The sequence below is a fragment of the Manacus candei genome, unplaced genomic scaffold, assembly GCF_025592945.1.
Source record: "Manacus candei isolate 608988 ecotype Guabito, Panama unplaced genomic scaffold, ASM2559294v1 h1tg000024l, whole genome shotgun sequence".
Lineage (NCBI taxonomy): Eukaryota > Metazoa > Chordata > Aves > Passeriformes > Pipridae > Manacus > Manacus candei.
In genome coordinates this window covers 3,103,285-3,125,087 of record NW_026138072.1, presented here as the reverse complement: position 1 = coordinate 3,125,087, position 21,803 = coordinate 3,103,285, and the positions used below count along the sequence as shown (strand labels likewise).

At 37.0% G+C, this 21,803-nt stretch overlaps 1 protein-coding gene across 9 annotated transcripts in view; it reads right to left on the bottom strand.

Annotated features, from left to right (window-relative positions):
• FCHO2 (FCH and mu domain containing endocytic adaptor 2) overlaps positions 1–21,720 on the bottom strand; it is an 81,769-nt gene extending 60,049 nt beyond the window's left edge. For 8 of the 9 annotated variants that reach the window (XR_007904663.1, XR_007904664.1, XR_007904662.1 and 5 more), the window contains exons 1-6: positions 21,591–21,714; positions 12,349–12,440; positions 7,402–7,476; positions 6,096–6,237; positions 5,860–6,012; positions 1,572–1,676 (exon numbers count right to left, since the gene is read on the bottom strand). Coding sequence is in view for 6 of the 9 variants with exons in the window: in XM_051788380.1 (XP_051644340.1) it covers positions 1,572–1,676; positions 5,860–6,012; positions 6,096–6,237; positions 7,402–7,476; positions 12,349–12,440; positions 21,591–21,617 (594 nt within the window). In the remaining 3 variants the exon portion in view is untranslated. Of the gene's footprint in view, positions 1–1,571; positions 1,677–5,859; positions 6,013–6,095; positions 6,238–7,401; positions 7,477–12,348; positions 12,441–21,590 lie in introns of all 9 variants that reach the window. The other variant, XM_051788378.1, reaches the window with a different exon arrangement.
• Positions 21,721–21,803: the final 83 nt, after the last annotated feature.

The following is a 21,803-nucleotide window of genomic DNA, read 5'->3' as shown; positions in this document are numbered from 1 at the left end:
GTCTCTAACATCTGCTCTCAGTCACAGGGGTGTCAAGACGTATACAATGTGTTCTTTAAACTCTTCTCCTTAAAGCACATGAAAACAGTTGTCCATACAGACACGTATTTTTTGTCTGCTAGTGGAAAGCATCCCCCCAATTGTTTTCTTCCTTCTTTTTTATTGTTTTATAATTCAGATTTAAAGTCTCTGAAGTGTAGCCATCTTGAATAAAGCTAGGTATTATAATACAAGCCCATAATTCTTATCACAGGTATAATCACTAGCCAAATTGTTTACTTTCCCTTTCAAAAGATCAATTTTAAAAAGATGTACTGAAACGGATCTGTAATGTTAATAACCCAACAAATACATGACGCTGCTTAGTGCTTTAAGCTACAATACAAATGAAAAATCATCATCAGAATCTTTAGCTGTCCAACTCAGTATACACCATTTACTCAAGCACTACATCTTTTTTTATAAACATGTATGTTTTCCTGTAAATTTACAGTGTTTCTTAAAATGCATTCTTACTTATTCTTGACATTTATTCATATGCAGGCTGCTCAACAGTAAAATTATCAAAATTCAACTCTACCCAGTTCTAAAAAAGGTAGAGGACTTTCAAAGAATACAGTATTTTCAACTATTTGATCCTTTCCAGTAATTGCCTGAGCTACATGATTTTAAAAAACCCTCCAGCAAAGTGGAAGATCTGGCAAATAAGACAACATGTTTTCTAAGCAACTGCATAGCAAGTGCATAACAATACTATAGATGTACTCAAAAATGTCCCTCCACATGAGGAATTTCTGTCAAACCCAATTTCTAAACAATGAATTGTGTTTTCCTACTTCTTCAATCACAACAAACCTTTCCATATTTATTGCAGCAATAACTCTAACTTGTAAATCAAGATTGAAATCAAAACTTGCAGAATGGCAATTTTCTTTTCCAATATGGACAGATGTGGAAAGTTTACAAATGTCCAATATAACATTAAGTGAAAATTTAATCCTTAAGTAAAAGGATTGCTACAATTAAGGAACTAAGCACATTTAGACAAGTTTGGTTTAAAATGTAGCAAGGAATGGCACATGCAATGATACAGAGAACTTGATATCCTCTGGGAATTTTTAAGACTCAGTCTGTATTCCAGAAACTTTAACAGATGTAAGGGCTTTCCAAAATCTCAGGTAAACCTGGGAAGACACTTTAACAAGCTGTAACTAAACTGTTTTGATGGAAAAGCCACAATGTATCTCAATATTAAAACTTCTATGAATGATTTCTGGGTGCCCAGCAATTCAGAGGATTTCCCACAAAATCACAATGCGTCTACAATACGTCCAGAAGTTCCTTTTGCTTTCTTCCTAAAATTTCTTCAAAAAGTCTTTCTTGAGCTAGTGCTCAACTGTGTCATTCAAGGACAGTGCTATCACAACCACCACAGTCAGTGTCTGTCTTTCAAACAAATCTATTTCCAAATTAACCACTTTTTCAAAAACTTTGATTTCAGATGGCTTCAGAGATGAAAGTCTATAGGCATTAGTCTATTTCAAAGGTAACTCAATTAATACAACACCTACCTGTGCTGTTTCTGTCATTTTCACTTCAAAATCAGCTTTAAACACAGCGTACTTCTCCACATATAGTTTATAGGTATCTGTAGCTTTTTTTGTTTTAACTGCTGCCTGTAGATCAGTACAAAAAGTGTCAAATGTCACACATAAGGGCTGAGCCAAGGTTTTTACAGTCATTATTAAAAGATAGCCTAGGATGATCCCTAAAAATTATCCAGGGACATAGCAAAACAGGGAAGTGTCATAAAAAAATTTTATCACCAAATAACTCATATTCAAGCTATGAGAGATTTCTATTTAGAACTACGATAAACCACATAAAAAAAAATCTAAAAAAGCTGTTATGTCATTTAAATCCCTTCCACTTACTAGCAGTGAAAAATTTATAATACACTTATTTGGAAATCAAATTCTTATTGCTGACAATAACTCATTAGCTCTGTCAAACATTTACAACAAATTTATATTTGCAACAGCAAACAGGAAAAAAAGCTAGGTTAGAATATAGAACAACAAGTTATATGTGCAATTCTGAAAGAGTTAATGGTAAAAAAAAACAAGATGGTGCAACTCTCTTAGAAAAAAAGGAAGAAATTGAAAAGTAAAAGCGTTACATCAACGGATTAAGAGGCGTTATCAATGGATTAACAGACACTTGAAAGTGAAGCTAATGCAGAACACACTGATAATCAGATTTATGCAAGTTAGTGTTATTTATAATAGTCCTTGCGAGATTTATAATTGTTTTTTCATTATTTGTTGGTAATAAACCAAAATCACCTTTCTGGGAGTCAAATAAAAGACAAAACAAAAACACAGGAGAACCTCAGTATTACATGGAGAACAAAACTGAATGAAGTGACTGATTGTGGTAGAGAAAAAGCTATTTTCAAAGTCTACAGCATGATGAACGAGATGAAGTCTTTCAAACCTTTGATATTCTATTTCCAAGTTAAATGCCAATGAAAAAAATAGTTTTGAACATCATTTTTCCCCTAAGCTTTTTTGTTAAATGTGCCTACTTTATCTCATTGAAATTTCCAATCAGTTGTAAATCAAAAGAACTCCTGAATTGTTAATGACATCAATAAAGACAGTTGTATATTCACCATTTGTTCCAGTTCTGAGTAGCCCTCTTCCCCTTTCCAATTAATTTCATCTGTCTCACAGTAAAAACAGAAACTATTTTTTACTTGCAATGAGTTGTAAAGCTGATCATTATCTCTAACATTCAAATGAATTAACAGAAATATGCCCTCTGGCAATAGAGAGATTGACTCTGCAATTTCCAAGAGAAAAATAACAGAAATCATGAGTAACAATATAGCATTAGCACTTGTTCCCCTGCAGAAGCATAACCAAGACTTCAAAGGAATAAGGAAACAAAACTACAGTTTCACTTTTCCAGTTACAAAGAAAGCTTAATCAGATCTTAAGTCATATAGTCATGTACACTCAGCATAACAGGGGCTGAAAACAGTTCATGAAAGAGGAACATGGCATTAAAAGGAGCATGACAGGTTGTATCAAACCCATCAGTTAATTATCCTGAATTTTACTTCATGATTCTCACTCTTATACATTCACACAGGGGAATCATGAAGAAGCACACAGTCCTATCCTGTTTCCCAAATGCCATTTACTGTGATAAAAGTAAAAGGTACTTCATGAAATCTTGTTTTTAAAACTGATTAAGACTGCTTTGCAGTAAGATCATTCCAAATATAACCACTGAAAAGGAAGGAAATGCTAAGTTAAAAGACTTAAAAAAAAAGGGTTTTCTGGTAAAGCATTATGTAACTGAACCCCATGTGCAAGGGATTTTGACAAAACAAAAACATTCTCCATCTCCTATCATGTTTAACGATGAGCAGAATCCGAGTATTAATGCTGAAAAGCATTTAAAAAACTAACTACTCAGCAGGAAAGACAAAATGACAAAACACATGAACACTGATTAGCAACTAATGTCTCCTGAAAACAGGATGTGACTATTCTCAGGTGCAGCAATTGCTAGAACCATGTTTAGCAAATTTACAGTAAGTGAAAGAAAAGGATCAGTCAAGAATTTTTTGTCAAGTCACTATACATAGAGAAGTTCACATGTCAGAGAACAACAGGAAATCATTACACAATTTAGTATTAACTTTCAGCTGCAGATACCTCCTCAGATTCTTCAATAAAGTATCTCTCCAAACATTTGGCTTTGTATACTGGTATAGATCCCTTGTTTTCTTATAAAGCAGTTATTCTGTGGTTTTGATAGAAAATAGTTTTCATGTTGTGCTTAATGTAATAAATCTATTTTCTACCAAAGAAAAAATAAATTAATACAATCTTTAGTCACCCTGTTTATGAAATTACAAGTGTAAATTTGCATAGATGCATGACTGAAGAGATGTGACAGTACCGGTTACCTGCTCCCACTGGAAACATTTTTTAAGTACTTGCAGAGCATTCAACTATGATCTAATTGTATCTAGGAAGATGCACAAACCAGTAAAAAATGACCTTCCTCCTACAGTGCTTCCTCTTTCTCTCTTCTCATGTAGTCATCTCTCAGGCTGAACACTTTTCTGTTTCCAAATTAATAAGGGCAATGCTACATCTTAAAAACAAGCTTTCCATCAAGTCAGCTTTTCCTACTGAAAAGTTTTAATGTATTTACAAGAATTCAGAAAAATTATACTCTGAATATACTGGCAGGAAAACATCTGCCAACACACATATTTCTGATTCACATCTAGAATCCAACATCAACTGTTGTTTGAGACAAAAGCTAGGGGGAAAAAAAGGCTAGATTTATATCAATCTGAAACAACTGGAACATGGTGAACAGAATCACTTTTGTCACCAATGAAAAGGCAATAACCAATTTTATCAAGATAGTAGTAAAAAAAGCACAAAGATCATTTTAATAAGCACAAAATCTTACACAGATCAGTTAATGAAAGTGGAAATCAGCAGAGAAATCAAGATTTAATAAGAGAAGTTCTAGTCAGAGATGAGGAAATGTGACCTCTTTCCTCTACTAGTTAGATTCCTGAAAACAGGAAAAAGTTACAGTGATGTCAGCAGGTCAAGGAAGGTGATCCTTCCCCTCCACTCAGCACTGGCAAGGCCACACCTGCAGTAGTGTCTAGTTCTGGGTTGTCCATTGCAAGAGAGACATGGAGGTGCTGCAGAGAGTCCATTAAAGGGCAGTGAAAGCAATCAAGGGACTGAAGCACCTTTCCCATGAGAAAAGGTTGAGAGCACTGAAACTGTTCAGCCTGGAGAAGAGAAGCCTTAGGGAGAATCTTATCTATACATATAAATACCTGAAGGGAGGGTAACACAGAGGACAAAGTCAGGCTTTTTGCAGTGTTGCACAGTGACAGAACCAGAGGCAATGGGTACTAACAGAAAACATAAGAAGTTCCCTCTGAACCTCAGGAAACACCTTTTTCCTGTGAAGGTGACTGAGCCCTGGCAGAGGCTGCCCAGAGAGACTGTGGAATCTCCATCCTTGGAGACACTAAAAAGCCATTTAGATGTGGTCCTGGGTAACTGGCTTGAGGTAGCCCTGCTTGAGCATGGGGCATAGACAGGATGACTTCCAGAGGTCTCTGCCAACCTCAGACATTTTGTACTTCTCTGAAAGGATCAAATCCTGCCATAACCCAAGGGCAGTACTAAATACAACATCAAGATACTCATCCCTTGAATTTCTGGTCCATGAAATTGGAACCTTTTAAATTAGCACTGAAAGTATTGATTACATGTTTTTCTTCTCAATGGAACAGACTTCAAATATTCGTGTAATTAGTTACCTTAACCCATAAAAGGGACAACACAATTACTCCTTAGTTCAGTAACAAGGGCACTGACTATTTGTGTCAATCAAACAAAATTGACATTTTATTTCAGGTAATCTAGTAACTAGTGTATCAGAAGAACTTACGAAGGAAAAAATTAAGTCTAGGGAAGAAATATCCATACACCACATAAAACTATATAAGGAAATATAATCAAAAACATAATAGATGCTAAAAAAATTATGCGCGATTTCTCTAAAAGCCATTAAAAACAATACTACCATATAATGCAGGTATGTACAAAATAAAGAATTAGAACTGCAGAACAGAGAAGGAAGTAAGAATAAACAAAACATCACTGGGTATTCAAAATATCATGCACATTATAAAAGTCGAAACTACTACTTTTAATTACACTTAACCCTTTCAAAGCATTTTATTAACACAAGGTGAACACATTACTGATTAACAACACAGTTAAAGTAAGACAGAGCTACCTTATCAATTTCTCTCTGTGTTGCTCCTTCCTTTTTCAGGCGGTCTTGTTCCACACACTTTGTATTGTAGTTTTCCTTTGATTTCTGCAAGGCCTGAGTGATACTTTGAATATTTTGCACTGCTTCCAAAGTTCCTGAAACATCCTCTTTAGTCTGCCAAATATCACATGGTTGTCAAAAGCAAATCACTTTAATGTTAACAAGTCATTGGGCATGCATAAGAGAAAATTAATAACCTTTTTATAAGCTTTGATTTGTTCATCTCCATACTTGTGAACTTCTTTTATTAGTTCTTGTAATCTCCGCACAAGATCCAAATGACAGCTTGCTAGTTTTTCTGTTGAGGTTTTGAAAACATCCCAAACTGGTGCAAATGTCCTAGATTGAGGAAAATAATACTTAATGTTCATCTGGATTTTTTTCTTTAAGTAGCATTTTTTTTTAATAGTGCCAAAGGGTAATCAAGAAATTTACAGTTCAGTTCCTAAAATTGAAACAAACAAACCCCCCAACAACTGCTGTAAATTCATATTAAATATGTTCCAAATGTACTTGGCATCCTATCTACTAATTTTTTATGTTTTCTGTTTTACCCGTATTGACTCTTATTAGTAAAACAAAGCAAAGTTAATTTAATCCTCTCTGTTATCAGCACACAATAATACCAAGTGGTAAGATGGTGCAAGAGCAGCTCAAAATAATCTAACATGCAGTAAGTATTTTTATGTATATACTTGAACAGTGAGAACAAATCAGAAATGTATTGGTCAGTTAATATGTAGTTGTCTTACACCACTCCAGGTGTAAGATGCAGAAAAATATATTGCCAAAGATGGTCTGTTGATCAGTAAAAGGAATTTACTGATCCTGTATGGCACAGGAAGGTGGGATCATTTCTCAGATTGAGATTTCTGTGCTGAATTGACTTCTCTAGATATTCTAAAGATACATTTCTAACTCAATTTCCTGGTTAATGCTGCTAAAAAAAAAATTAATACTAACCATACCCACTAAAGCACTGGTCTAATCTTTCTGATGAAAAAGCATCCATTATCATTCCTTTTTTTTTATACTCTGTGTATAGAAACTTCCATTAAGCTATGGAATGAATCTATGGAAAAGTCTCATTCTGAACATCTCTGAGGACAGATAGCACTCCAACACCAGAAAAAACCAGAAACAAATAAATTAACTACCACATTTACAGACCACAAGTTCTCTCTTCAAAATGATTTCCACAGGCTTGAGAACACATAACAGAAGTCATACGTCTGAAAAGAACTGTGCCTTAAGCACAGGGGAACAGACAGTTTCTCCATGTTTGGGCTTTGGTCTTTTTATTCATAGTTTTAAAAAACTGTGCTGTCTTAGTTTTTATCATAGCTGTATGATATTTTGCATTGTTACTGAAGAACTAACAATCATTTTTAAAGGTGGCAAAGTTATGCTAACCTTCAACATCAGCAATAAAATATTCAAAATCAAACTTGATTCTTAATAGGTATGCAGATATTTATTTCTCTCTTATGTACACTTACTTACCCAAGTTGAGTGTAATTGCTTGCTGATTTGGCTAGTTTTGTCATTGACCTTGAATATGTCTCTTCTATTGTAGCCCTGACAAAGAAAACCATCAAAAGCATAATTGAAATTTTGAAGACATTTGAAGAGAGTTGAATACGCATTCTAAAGGTACAAGACAAAGGACTTTTTACTTTAGCTGAAAATTACTCCATTTTAATGACCCCTCAAAATCTTTATGAAAAATTACATTACTATATTTAAAAAAATAATCTAAGAACCCTGTGACAGAACATTATAGGGAACAGAACAAGTAAAACATAGGAATTGAAGACTCGAAAAATACCATTCCTTCCTTCCTGTTTGCTGTTCTCAACTGCTTTTAACATTTTTTAGTAACAGACAGAATGAAGTGTCATAACAATCACCTGTCTAGCACTGTCTAAGCAGGAGAGACTTACACAGCAACAAAATAAAATATATTTGTAATGAAAATATCACAATAAACAAACTGAATGCTTACTGAGCAATCACATTAAACAAAATGAGGTCTTGTCTAGTCTTGTTATGGGGGGGTTGTTTATTCCTTTGTTTAAATTCTTTGCATAGTGATATCTGAGTTTGGAAGCCAAATAATATGCAGTGGTAAGTCTTGTGTTCTTCTTTTAATACTTATTTTTAAAGAAGGTTGTCTCAGTACATTCAGATTTATTTTGGAAAATTTCTTCCCTACACAAAGTTTTATTATATTTTCCTTCATTTGAACATATAATTTCACCTATCTTGCAGAGATGCGAAATCCATGGGTCAGCACAGATTTCCTCCTTAGAGCCTCTGCTGGGGCAATTGACATGGAATAACTATTGCAGCAGTGACCGTGCAAGTCCTTCCTCACCCTCCTATTATTGAAGACACACAGTATTTTCCACCCTAAACCAATATTAATTATGTAGCACCAACTTAGATTTAGAAGCATCCTGTACTTCAGTAAATACTGTAATTGCCTTTTTTTGAAAAGCTTGAAGCAATTTCTTGCCTGCTGCATAATACCTTTACACAGGGAGAAAAGAGAATAAAAAAGGGAAATGAAGAATTCACCCCTCTCTCAAGTTACAGCACGACTATAATCTAAGACAAAGGTTTTTATCTCTCCTGTACAGCAATGCTTTCCAAGTAAAAAGAATTGTTTTGTGAAAATATGTAACAAAGCAGCAGTAGTCACCTGAGACAGAGGCATGTATTAAAACCTTCCAAAATAACTATCCTGTTAGTTGAAAATCAATTTGGAAAAGGGGATTAAATTGTAATATGGAATAAATAAACTACATTTTAAATATCATCTAGTGTGAAGTTATTCACCACAAAAAAAAAAGTCAATTAACTTTCAGTTAACTTTATCCTACTTCCACATATGAACATACCTTTGATTAAGTTTAAATTTCCAAGGTTTGGAATTCTTGCTTACTGTACAGCAGCAAGAACATACACACCAAGCAGAGGCAGTGTTTGTTTTCTTTTTAATTATCACAATGACTTATTTATCCTCCTTATTTTTTAAATACAAGAATTCTGACCAAAATTCACATCTCTTCCTTGGACCAATTTACAGCATACTTACCTGAGCAATCTTCACAAAACTGGAGTTCTGTCATTTACCACACAACATCAACATACATCCATTATAAACACCAGCAACTAGAAGATGCTGTTACGGACCAGCTGGGAATATATATTTAGATTTGTCCTATCAACTGACTTTCCAGAGTACTCTGACGTACAGGTAACACACAATGAACTCCTTAAATTAAAAAAATTAAATTAATTTTCACCCATTTGAACATCTGTCTTTGCTTGAGACTTGCTTAACATTTAAAAGTTAAATGGGAATATATGCATTGCCAATTTCATCTGATCTAGAAGATTCTTTTTACAATGCTTACAGGCAACTGGTAGAGAAAAACATTAAATACTGGAGAAAAGCCAACATATTCCTGTTCCTATTTGGCTCCTAGATGAGCAGAGTGGTTTCTTACATATAAACAGTTTAGATACTAAATACACACAAAACCAAGACAGCTCACCTACAAAATCTTCCCAGTATTAAAAGGAAAAACATCTATGTGGGCAGCCCAACCTTCTTATTTTCACTTCTTTAAAACCCAAAATTTTCTACATGCTTTATCAAGAAAGCATAGCCTTTATATTCAAGGCCAGATTGGATCGGACATGAACAACCTGGTCTAGTGGAAGGTGTCCCTGCCCACAGCAGAGGGGTTGGAATTAGATGATCTTTAAGGTCCCTTCAAACTATTCTGTGATTCTAACAAAAGGTATCTCTCTTTTAGCAGATTGATAACCTGTCCCCCCCCCAATTCTGAGCAGACTGCCTGCCAGAAAACTCTTTTGGATTACATGCTCCTGAACCTACTGCCTTTCAGTTCTTTTAGTACTTGACCAATAACAAATACTCAAGAGCAAAACTGAAAAAGTGAAAATTGAATTGGTATTGACTCACTGAACACAGACAAAGAGGAAAATCTCTGCTCCTTCTAGGGATATCCACTAGGAATAGTAGATACAGCATAGAAATATTATTACAAATTAATATACTTCAAACACTTTTGTTTTTCTCAGAGAGAACAACTTAACAATCTCAGAATGGTCTTACAGAAATTTTGAGAGAAAATTCTTAAAAAAGAAATCCTTATGCTAACTATAATTAAAAAAAGTTATCCAATATCTTATACATTTTCTCCTTTTTTTCATTACTAATCCTGGAGAAAAGGAAACAGTATGCTAATTAGGCTAAGCACAACTAAGCAGTAGTTTAGTTATTTGTTCTGAACAGTACAAGTAACAGAGATGGGCTTCATATAGACATGTCTCCTTTGTGCCCTAAGCAGTCTGTACATCCAAACACAGTGCCAAGAACATGTAAGTACTCTAACTTGTTAAAAGTATCACCAAAAACTTGGATCTACCTTGGATCTCTACCTGTTCAATAGTTCTCAGTTTTCACTCTCTTATATCTCCACTTATTAAAAAAAAAAAGGCAAAAAACAACAGAGTATAAAATCTCAGCGACTCCTAATAAATGTTGCCCATCCACTTAACATATTTCTAGCAGAAAACAGTACTGTAAAACAATATTTAGACTAATCTGCAAAACAAGGAGGGGAGCAGATAATTGTGTGCAACATCTCAATTTCTTTGCAATAAACAAATATGCAAAATAGATCATGGACAAGACAACTGGACCATTGTAAAATACTGCTGAAATACTGTGCAATCAAATTTCTTTTTGAGACCAAGAATTTGACTCATGTGAAAAAATGTGTCCTACTCAACCATTTTAATCTCCCAGGATGTTGACTGACATCCCACAATAACTTCAGAATGGCAGCAAAGGGCTTCACTGCCTAGATGTATCTCCTAAAAGGTTTTAGTACAGTGAGGACACCAAATTTTGACGTGTCTCCATTTCTCTGAAACTAAACTGTATGCCACAAACTACTGGTAGCTTAGGCTGTGATTGATCAGTGATTCATCCTCTCACTTGAAAAGAAGTATCTATTCATTACTCAACTGTTTTTTTCTAATTGCAGCCTGGCACACTCAGATGTGGCAGTAAAAGAGGGTTGAAGAATACTCCATGGAGGTTTAATATCCTGATGGGAGAAGGTCATTGGAAAGGACTAAACTTAGTGCTTATGGTCTTCATCACTGACAGATGTTTTCCAATCCCAGGGAGTCGCTCTTAAGGAACTATACTGCGGTCTTATCAAATAAATTCCAGGGTAGCACTAAAATTCTAGCGAATCTCAGTGAGTTAACGTGAACTGAATTTTTTTAACAAATCTTACAAAAAATGCTGTAAGATGGCTGCATATCTTTTTGGCACATCCTGATCCATGCACAGGAAAAAACATTTCTTGACTTCTCACTGAAGGATAATGTATTCCTACATAGTCATTACTCTTCAGAAGTTATTTAAATGCATGCTTAAATGAGGAAAAAAAATTGACCCCTTCTTGACAAACCACAAGAACTAATTAGCAGAAACTTGGGCCAGAATGTTTTAATATGTGCAAGTTTGTGAAGCGTTAAGCATTTCATACTACTTGTGAACAATGTGATATCCGTCTGCTCAATCCAACAGAGGAATTCACTGGAATCCTGTGTGGCTTCATAATGCATTCTCTGAAATCAGGGCTTCTTATAACACAAGATTACTTGGGCTGTGCCCTCCTCAATCAGTCCCTTGCGAGTATTTTCCATGTGTTATCTAGTGTCCGTAACTGAACGAAGACAAAATCCTGAAGCAAACATACAATTTCCTTCAGAAAGGAAATTCTTTTGTTCAGCACAGCAGAAGCACTCTTCTTTCAAAAAGAACTAAAAAAAGCACTGTTTTGGAACTTGTCACATTTTCAGATTTCAGTCTTGTTCCTTCCATTTCAGAGAAGAACCTGTGTTATTTTCTGCATGCTATTTTCCTGTGCCTACATATCACTCTCTTTTCTTTAACAAACGTATTCTCTCAATATCTGAAATTTTTTAAAGATTATACTAGCAGTTCCTGTAATTCTGCATCTCTAATCAAAACCTGTGTAAAATTGATAATTTTTGCAACTTTAAATTATCTTTTTTCTTCCAAACAGGATGAAAAATTTCAAATAATTTAAATAAATTGCTGGACAGCTAATGTGACACTTCTAGACTTTTACTCTAGTTTTTTTAATGAAACCTGAAAAATTAGAAGGTTGTTATGAACTGGTGCTTAACTGGTCTCTATTCAGTTCTACGTGAATGGAATAAATATAGATATTCCTGTAGGATATAAGAGATATATTAAAATTATAATTGATTTTTACATATTTTGCATATTACTGTTAAAACGCAATGATAAACAATAGAAACCACAAACATTATATTAAAGACCTGGGACTACCAAGGATGAATACTTACCTTTCTCTTATAAAGTCTGCTAAGTCTTTTGTGGACAAATGTCCGTGTTTCATGTTATGATAGAGGACATCAAAGCCATTGTTCCTTTCTCCCTAAAGATAAATAGAAAGCAGAACTATGAAACACAATGTGTTTGAACTTATGCATTTTAATAACTGCTCAAGTTTCATCAAGTGAATTATTTCTAATGCTTCAGCTCTTTAAAAACTGCTGTTAGTTCCCACTAATCCCATAAATGTAAGCCAAACTAAAATCACCTCACAGCTACTACTACCCATCTATCACATATTTGTTGACTATATCACAAGTACTGAGGCCATGTTACTGAGAACACAGCTGCGCTGGGCAGGGCACATCTCCAAGATGAAGGACCACTGCCTCCCTAAGATCGCTCTCTATGGTGAACCTGCCACTGGCTGCTGCATGAGAGGAGCCCCAAAGAGAAGACACAAGGACTCCCTGAAACAACACCTCAGCCTTGGCCATATTGATCAACATCACTGGTCTACTCTGGCCTCCAACCAGGAGGTCTGCAGACACACCATCTATAACGCTGCTGATGCCTTTGAGGACACACGCAGGATCACTCTTGAGGGGAAAAGACAACGCAGAAAAAATTGTGCCTTGCAGAATATACCATCTAAGGACTCTTTCTGCTGTGCTTTTGGAATCGGACGTGCCTGTCTCATATAGGCCTTTTTAGCCACCAACGCGCTTGCAACAAACATGGGTAGAGCCCTTCCCAAATCTTAGTTCACGAAGCCCAGCCATGATGATGATATTCAAAGCCATTTCTTTTGTAGATTTCTAGCAATCTTGTATTCTTTCACTAAGTACTGTACTATCTCTTCATTCTTTTATATCTTCCATTATTTTCCATGAACTGAAATTCACACTTAGAGATCACTAGATATCCTGTTTCCCCAATACATTGCATGTCATTTATCTTCCTGTGCTTTTTATAAAAAAAAAATCACTAATCTCTTCCTTCTAACAAAAAGCTTTCCTTTTTCTGTTCTTAAGTTTTAAAACATTTTCCCTCGAGTAAGGCATACCTCAGTAATAAAAGTGAGACACTGCCCTAAACACTGATTAAGAAACTCAGTCAGATTATGACCTCTGGCACTATGGTGAATTTCCACCTGACAGGAGAATGCAACAATAGAAATGAGAGGAAGGAGACGCAAGACACGGCATAATAGCACTGCTACTATAAAAGTTTTCCTGTCAAACTATCCATTCCCCTCCTCTCTTCCAGAAGGTTCAGATCTATAATGCTGCTCCTATAAAAGATACAGAAGCATGCTGTAATGAAAATTGCACACGTGTTCCGAGTGGAAGGGAAAGAAGACTAGGATGGGATAGGATGGAATGGAATAGATTATTTCAGCTGGAAGAGATCTACAGTCATCATCTCACCCAACTGGCTGACCACCTCGGAGCTGACCCGAAGTTAAATCATGTTGTTAAGGGCATAGTCCAAATGCCCCTTTAAAGACTGACAGGCTCAAGGCATTGACCACCCTCTCTAGCAACCCTGTTGCAGTTTTTGATTACCCTCTCAGAGTAAAGGAATGCTTCCTAATGTCCAATCTGAATCTTCCCTGGCACAGTTTTCAACCATTCCTATGCATCCCTATCACTGGATTCCAGGGAGAAGAGACGATCATGTCTCTCCCCACTTCCTCTGCTCAGGAAGCTGTAGAAAGCAATGAGGTCACCCTCAGCCTCCTTTTTTTTCCAAACTACACAAGTCCAAAGTCCATAGTAGCTCCTCGCAGGACATGCCTTCCAGCCCTCTTACCAGCCTTGTTGCTCTCCTCTGGATGCATCTAAGTACTTTCACATCCTTAAAATCCTGGACTTTTCACAAAGGCAGCTCTATATTGTCAGTGAGAGGAGCCTGAGAATTTGGTCATATACCCTTCCAAACATTTCTGTCTGTTCGGTTCTGCAAAAATTTGTTTGTGCAGCCAAAGGCAAACCTGATAAGGGAAATTATACAGCTGAAAAATAAAGCTGGCAAATAAAAACAAGGAGCACTGATCCAGATCACTACAAGGACACGAACAAGCTGCATTGCTCAGCCAAAGAGGCGGGAGCAAGGAGAAGAAGGCAAGCAGGAATCTGCCATCTTCAATAAGTAGAAGCAGTCTAGAAGAACTTCACAGCAGCCATGGTATTAACTCCACTTCTGCGAAGCTGCAAATTGCCTTAAAGGATACCATACACAGACATATAAATTTACAAATAACAGATAACTGAAGGCAATTTGATTCAGATTACTAGCCAGGATTATTTGCTTTACTTCTTCCAAGCACTGGGGAAAGCAAAACCAAACAAAGAGAAAACAAATCCTATAAAATCACGGTTCCTAAGATTGCAGTAAGTTGTAACCTGAAAAAGTGCATCAAAATTCAAATCAGTTTGGCATGAGTGTAATTACAGTCTGTAAAAAGTACAAGCAGTATAAACAGAACACATTAGAGCAAACTCCAAAAGGACTATCCACAGAGTAAGGCTTTACCAAGACTGAAAAATAAAAGTATAAGAACACCAATTAGTAGAAAATGTAATTTCTTTTTAAATGTTGTTTTACTCTTTGAAGTACCAGTTTAAATAGTTTCACTCCCCTTTCGCTCCTATCTAAACGCTTTTTCTTGTAGTTTGAAGCCCACAGTAACTTTGAATACTGGTACACTAACTTATTAACTTTATGCAGTTAATCAATATAAACCCTGAATGCCACTGCACTATAATTAAGACTTCACCAATGCTTTCAATTAGAATACAGAATATAATTCTTATTAAACTACTCCAAAGTTATTACTGTGTTGAAATTGAGAGATAAGCATTTAGAGATAGGCATTTCTTCCAGAAAAAAACTAATAAAAATTCTCCTTTATGAAATGTTCTTTTCTGTAAAGTGTTTATTCTTTCTAAACCAACACGGTCAAAATGCACTGAACATAGGTCACTTCTCAAATTTTTGAGAAGGTCCCATCAGGGCCTTTTCTACACTGGAGCTCCATAAATTCCTGTCACTTTAGAAATGCAGGAAGGATAGCTTAGCCATGACCCAGTCTCTGGCTGCAGCCCTTCTGATAAACTGTCAGAAATGTAACTGTGCAAATCTTTAGAGAATGGAACGAACCAAAACAACCAATTGCCATCATTATCTTGTTCCCAAACTGTAACTGAAGGTTACTGCAAAGGAAGTAATTTTTCCACTTCTATTAGGTTTTTTAATCAGTCCTGCTCTTGTTCCTGACTTCACATAGAATAGTAGAAAGCATGACAGAGAATCAGAACAGATACTGTTCTTAATTAAAATAAGTCCCTTGAAAGCCATATTCCTTATACGTTATCAATAGTTATCAGAGCTTAAGAGTCTATGTGCAAAATACATTAAAGTTTCAACAAAACACCAAGCTGAAAGCAGGCACCCAGATTTGAGGGTTCATGGGGTTTAAGCCTGGCACAACTAAAAGACATAGCTTCACATATAATGTGAAGTACAACCTATCTGACCAATATCAGGCTCTACCTAAAAGCATAAACATCTAGACTTCAAAACTCTTTTACATGATCAACAGTTCTGATGACTAACCTGATGACAATGTTCCTCATGTTTGGAGACACATGTGTACCTAAGCCAAATTAAGTACAGCATCTCAGTGCGGAGAGCTTTAGGAAAAGCTATACAACATATTCACAGTTTCTCCATTCAGTAGTTATGTTTGTGAAGAGCAGCAACTAGAGTTATTTTGTATTTAACATTTATATTGTATATGTGGTGGCTAAGATGAAAAGTTGTTCAATTTCCAAAAGCCAACTATGTATTCTCTTGCATACACACAGGCCATAAACACTGTGTTTTGGTTGTTTTTCCTCAACAGTTCACCTCCCCACACGTACTGCACAGAATTCTGTCCATGGAAATTGTGTGCCTAGACACTTCTTCTTCATTGGGTGTTTTTCCCTGCTCTTTTCTAGGGGCAACAGTACAGCTGTGATCACTAAAAGACCAGTACCGGCCTACTTAAAAATAAATTAATGCAGCACATAGTAGAAGGAACTGGTGAAACCTTCCACTCCCATTCAGAAGCAGCTACCATCCGCTGCTATAACAGATAAACAGCAAAGTCAGATGAATATTCTTCTACAAGTTGCATATCAAAGAAAGAGGATTCTCTGTTGTCATGTATAACATCAGGTTCTTTGTAACAGACTTCCAGATCAGTTTGACAGACCATTCTGAGTGTCATTCTGCAGGTAAACCACCATCTGGTGAGGATGATCCTGTCATTACTCAACAGAAAACAACTGTAAAACTGTGTATGAGAACGCAAAATAAGTGGTCCCCTCTCCATATAGGCAACATTTAATTGCTCTGAAGTTCATTAGCAGTTTTCTCCTTCTTTCTCAGAGCTAACAAAACCTCTTCGGAAGCTGGTGTTCTTGTTGAGGTTTCCTATTATATCCTGCTGTAAGAAAGCTCTTTTGTATCTACAGCACAGGTGTCCCCCACAGCAGTCCGTAGGAGGAAACAGAACTCCAAATGCAAGTAAACACCTCACTTAAATAAGCCTACAATGAAGCACTACTGACCAACCTGGCACACAAAACAAATTAAAGTTACAGAAAGCAAGGGCAAGCAGTCCTTCCACTTCCCTTCATCAAGAACTAGTTGCAATGATTTCCTCATGGAAATGAAAGTAGCCCTGTCAGCAAATGTGAACTCAGAAACCAGCACTTCCATGGCTTGTGCATAACAGGAAACAGATTACAGGAACTGTGTTCCACCGAACTACTTGAAATAATTTTAAAAGTTTTAAGACTATGTTTGTTTGTTGCAATAAAAGTGATTCTGAATTTAAAAATCTACATTTAGTAAAGTAGCCAGAAATTTCTGGGCAATCTGCAGTAGCATTTATTTCCTATGTTTCTAATCAAATTGAGTGCAAGCACTATCTCCTCTGGATCAAAACTGTTCAACATTAACATCTATTAGTGTAAAAAGCTTATATTCTGTTAAAAGCACTTTCTATTTACCCAGTTCCTACAGGGGTGAGCCTAAATTTTCCATTACTGATCAGATACTGAATTCAGGGATATGTAAACTCATTTTAGATACTCTGAAAAACACTGTTGTCATTTTTTTTAGACTGTGACTCCTTGTTGCAGTTTCAAATCAGTAACATGTGTTTCATGCTTTCCACCTAGATAATGATTTATTGGGCCCTGCATAGAGAAAACATTCCTGTGTTTAATCTTATGTGTGTTACATTTCTGAAAGCTATCTATTAGTAAATTTCAAATTGTGAGTGTCTGAAAAAGCTGTAAAAAACCTCGGAGTACTTAAAAAAAGCAGTCACCTGATGCTTACAGATGCAACATATCTTTTTTAGTTCTGGAAGTTTTGAGAAGATTGAATACAGAAGCAACCTGGCAATTTCACTTTCCTTCTTCCAGCTTCAATATATTAAATAAAGATCAGCTCCAGAGAAGCTGTACACATATGAGGAAGGACAGATATTTTTCTCCATAAACAGACAACTAAAAATATTTTCTAACAAATAGATGGAAAGATGGCAACTCATGCTAGATGCACACATGCACAGGAAGGAGACTAAGCAAATATTGCACAACAGCTCAGAGCATCCAGCTGTATGCCAAGCAGGAGAGTAATGCTGTGTAAACATATGAATGGAACTACAGATGTCAGCATGACAAGTCTCGGTGTCACTCATATACTCACATGTTTGTAGGAAAATACATTTTACCCTTAAAAGAGCAAGTCTCTTTGCAAAGCTAGGATTATTAAACCTAGATACTGCCAGCCATGTTACAAAAGCTCCTGAAAAAATGAATCCTCCACACAGCTATTCTTAAAAGTTACAAGTAACACAACCAATTCAAAATATAAAAGAAATTCATCAAAGCCAATATGAACATACATTTTTATATCCCAGAACTTCCAGAGTTACCAAGCACAGAATTACACAGAAATCAGTTTCAACTATACACAGAACTTCCAACAGTTTAATCAAATTAATTTTAAACTACTCATAAACAAACACTGACTGGTTTGGAAGGGGCTTATTTTTCTGACTTGTTAATAGTAATTCTATTTAACTATGTCAAAAGCATCATCTGCACCAGCCAGTTTAAATACAATGTCAAAACTTAAGCAATATTTTCTGTTAAGGAAACAGTAAGTCAACAATAAAGAACACTTTCTATTCTACAATACCAGTCTGAGTGTACTCAAAGTGACAAAATGCAGCTATGTTTAATGTTAATAGTGTTATAATAGTGTTACCTTGAAGGTACAATATTGTTTTGATTCAACACATACATAGCAGCAAGTACACAATGTTTTATGACAACATCCTAATTAGGAATTGGGAATGTTTGGCCACGTGACTTGTATGCCTAAAATTCAGTCATAAGAATCAAAGCCATTTATATCCTGTACTACTAGTTCATAACTTTTGATACCCAAAAATACCCTCCTGACTTTGAAAACCGCTGCTTTAGACTGCCGCGCTCCTGTAGCAGACTCCCGCATTTTTCAAGTGATAGTAAAATTTTTCAAGAGACAGTACAGGCCTCTGTACTTCAGAGTCTTATCTATCAAGGACCTCTTACCAAGACCCCTTGGCAAGAGATGGTAGGTCCATAAAACATTCAATTTTCTTACGTCCTCTAACAACAACACATGTAACTATTCAGATACTTCTAAAAGCAATGCAAGAGGAAAACCTCATAAGCTTTAAGACTGTTACAACAAAGAAGGTAAGATTTGTTTTGTTTACACGAGTACTTTTAGCAAGACAACAGCTTAATTAGTATGTAAGGAATTGATACATTAACATATTTGTCCCTCTCCTTTTCTGAAAAAATCATTTAAGACAGTCAAGTCTCTGATGTCTTTTCCTATCAGCTGCAGCAAATTACCAAATCAAGGGAAAGCACCATACAGCTCAAGATCCAGACTTCCATTTCCAATGAACAATTTCAGCTGCAAACTGCTGACAGCATGCATGTCAAATATTAATTATGTTTTGGATTCATTTTCACATCAGTACTTAAAAAAGCCTGATTATTCAATTTCATAGGTGACGTAAATATTTTACCTGATGTTACTTAGAAGGGTAAGGCAAAAGCAAGAAATAAAAGACAATTCTTCGTAAGTTCTACACACTACCACGTTCCTTTCTCCTTACACACTTCTCTTCATTTTAATCATCTAGAACTTTTAGTTATTATGCATTCAGTACATTTTAACATTCTTATTTCCATCTTAACTTTCTCACCACAATTCAAAGCCTATAGAGACTGTGTCCCAAGTCTTTCAAAGCACAGCAGTAGCAATACTGAACAATAACCTATTATGAAAAGTTAGTAGAAATGGAGAAGCCTTATGATTCAAAATGCACAAACTTCTAATTTACGGCTAGTTTTGCTGATATATAGAAACTCAATACTTTAGGACTTTACAAATCCAGCACTACAGTTAATCTTGAAAGACACTTACCCACAAGAGTAAAGAAGGAATATTACCCATTCCTTTTAATTTTACTTCTACACTAAAGAAAACCCTGCTCAGGTATTACAAAAGTTTCTTGGTTAAGTTTTGCAAGTTAAGATCCTGTCTAATGTCTTTGTTGTCACTGCAATACAAACAAGAACACATCTTGTTCTACCTTATGTCATTTTTGGAAGCAGGAGAAAAATCTGCAGTAATAGAAGAAATTTCTCTTCTCCTGGCACGCACTGATGACCCACACTAGGAGTTTTACTAACAGAGTTAAAAGGCAGAGACTTTGCAGAGCAGAAAGAGAGGATGGGAATTTTGGGTAGATGTCTACTACCTCATATTTGCCAATAGGATTTCTGAAGACACAGACAGGGAAACAGAACATATGGGAATGGCCCGCTGTCTTTAACGATGTAACAAAATTACTAACTAATTAACAAAATAAAATACAATTGATCAGACAAACAGTTAAATGAATGTACCATAGTACTTAACATAGTTTAATAGAAAAGTGTTTGATTTCCATTGCGATAGCTGAATAAACAACTCCTATTTTACTTTGATCTTAGGTGGAAATATTAACTTTTCCAATGAAAATGCATCTTCTTACATAAATTTTCTTTTTAGGAAAGATAAAAATTTTTCACATTAGTTTAATACTGATCTCCCACATTGAGGCTTCAAATTAAACAGATTTTGTATACCAAGAGAGTAAATCTAACATTTTGTTTCATTAAATTTTAATAGTATGTTGAGAGCAAAACGTAAGGAGTCAAAACTAAATACAAAGCTGCAAATAAAACACAGATTTGAACTATACCCTATATGCAAGAACAGTGTATTATAATTGTGAAAATACTTTTCCCTAAACTTTAACTGTTGCTTACACTGAAAAAGCAAACACGTAAAAGACATTTTTCTGTCACTTCAGTCTCAACAAATAACAATTTTTATGTTTCCCTTATTAGTTGGTAGAGAGGTACATAAAAAAAACCAAACATGTAAAGAAATAAAACTTTGTAAACCCATAGTTTAGCTTTTCATCCATATGTATCTACCCACTTAAAAACACGCATATTTCCGCAGAGATGACTTATAAAATCGCGTGTCCGGAGCCAACGGGAAAGCCTGTTGTTTCCCTGGACGGCCGGTGCTCGGGCTGTAGCTCCTCACGGGCAAAGGAGACGAGCGACGGGTCCACAAGCGCGGAGCGTCGAGGGGCGGCTCTGCCTTGGCACGGCACAAACGCGAAGCTGCTACAGCCAGTACTGCTCCCCCGCACAGCAGAGACCGTGACAGCCCAGGCACACCCAGGCACCGCCGTGCCCGCCAGAAACAGACCCCCGAGCACACGGTCGCGTCTGCGCATCCCTCGGCCCAGCGCCCCGCGGCGACCACCCATCCCATCCCGCCCCTCTCGCCGCCGTCTCTCCGTAGCGGAGCCCGAGCACGGCGGCGGGGCAGTGGCGGCGGTGCCCTTGCCCTGCCGCGGGCTCCAGGTCCTCCTCTGCCGCACGGCCCTGCCCGGGCGCAGGGGGCGGCGGACATGAGCCCCTCGTCGCCAGGCCCTGGCCCAGTCCCGGGGGGTGGCGTAAGAGCCGAGGCTGGTCCCGCAGGGGGGACCGCGGCTGCCCCGCGCCGCGCCCTGCCCGTTCCCCCCGCGGCGCGGCGGCACCGGCCCGCGGCGCCGACCTACCCAGAAGTTCTCCACGAAGTACGCCATCCCTCCTCCTTCGCCGCCCCGGCAACACCGGCGAGCCCGGCCGTGGCCGCCGCAGCCGCCGAAGGAAACGGGCGCCGCCGCCGCGCTCCGCCCTTCCCGTGACGGAGCCGCCGCCGCTCCCGGCCCGCCCCAGCCCCGCGCCTGCGCCCCGCCGCCGCCGCTCCTGCGCAGGCGCGGCCGCCCCGG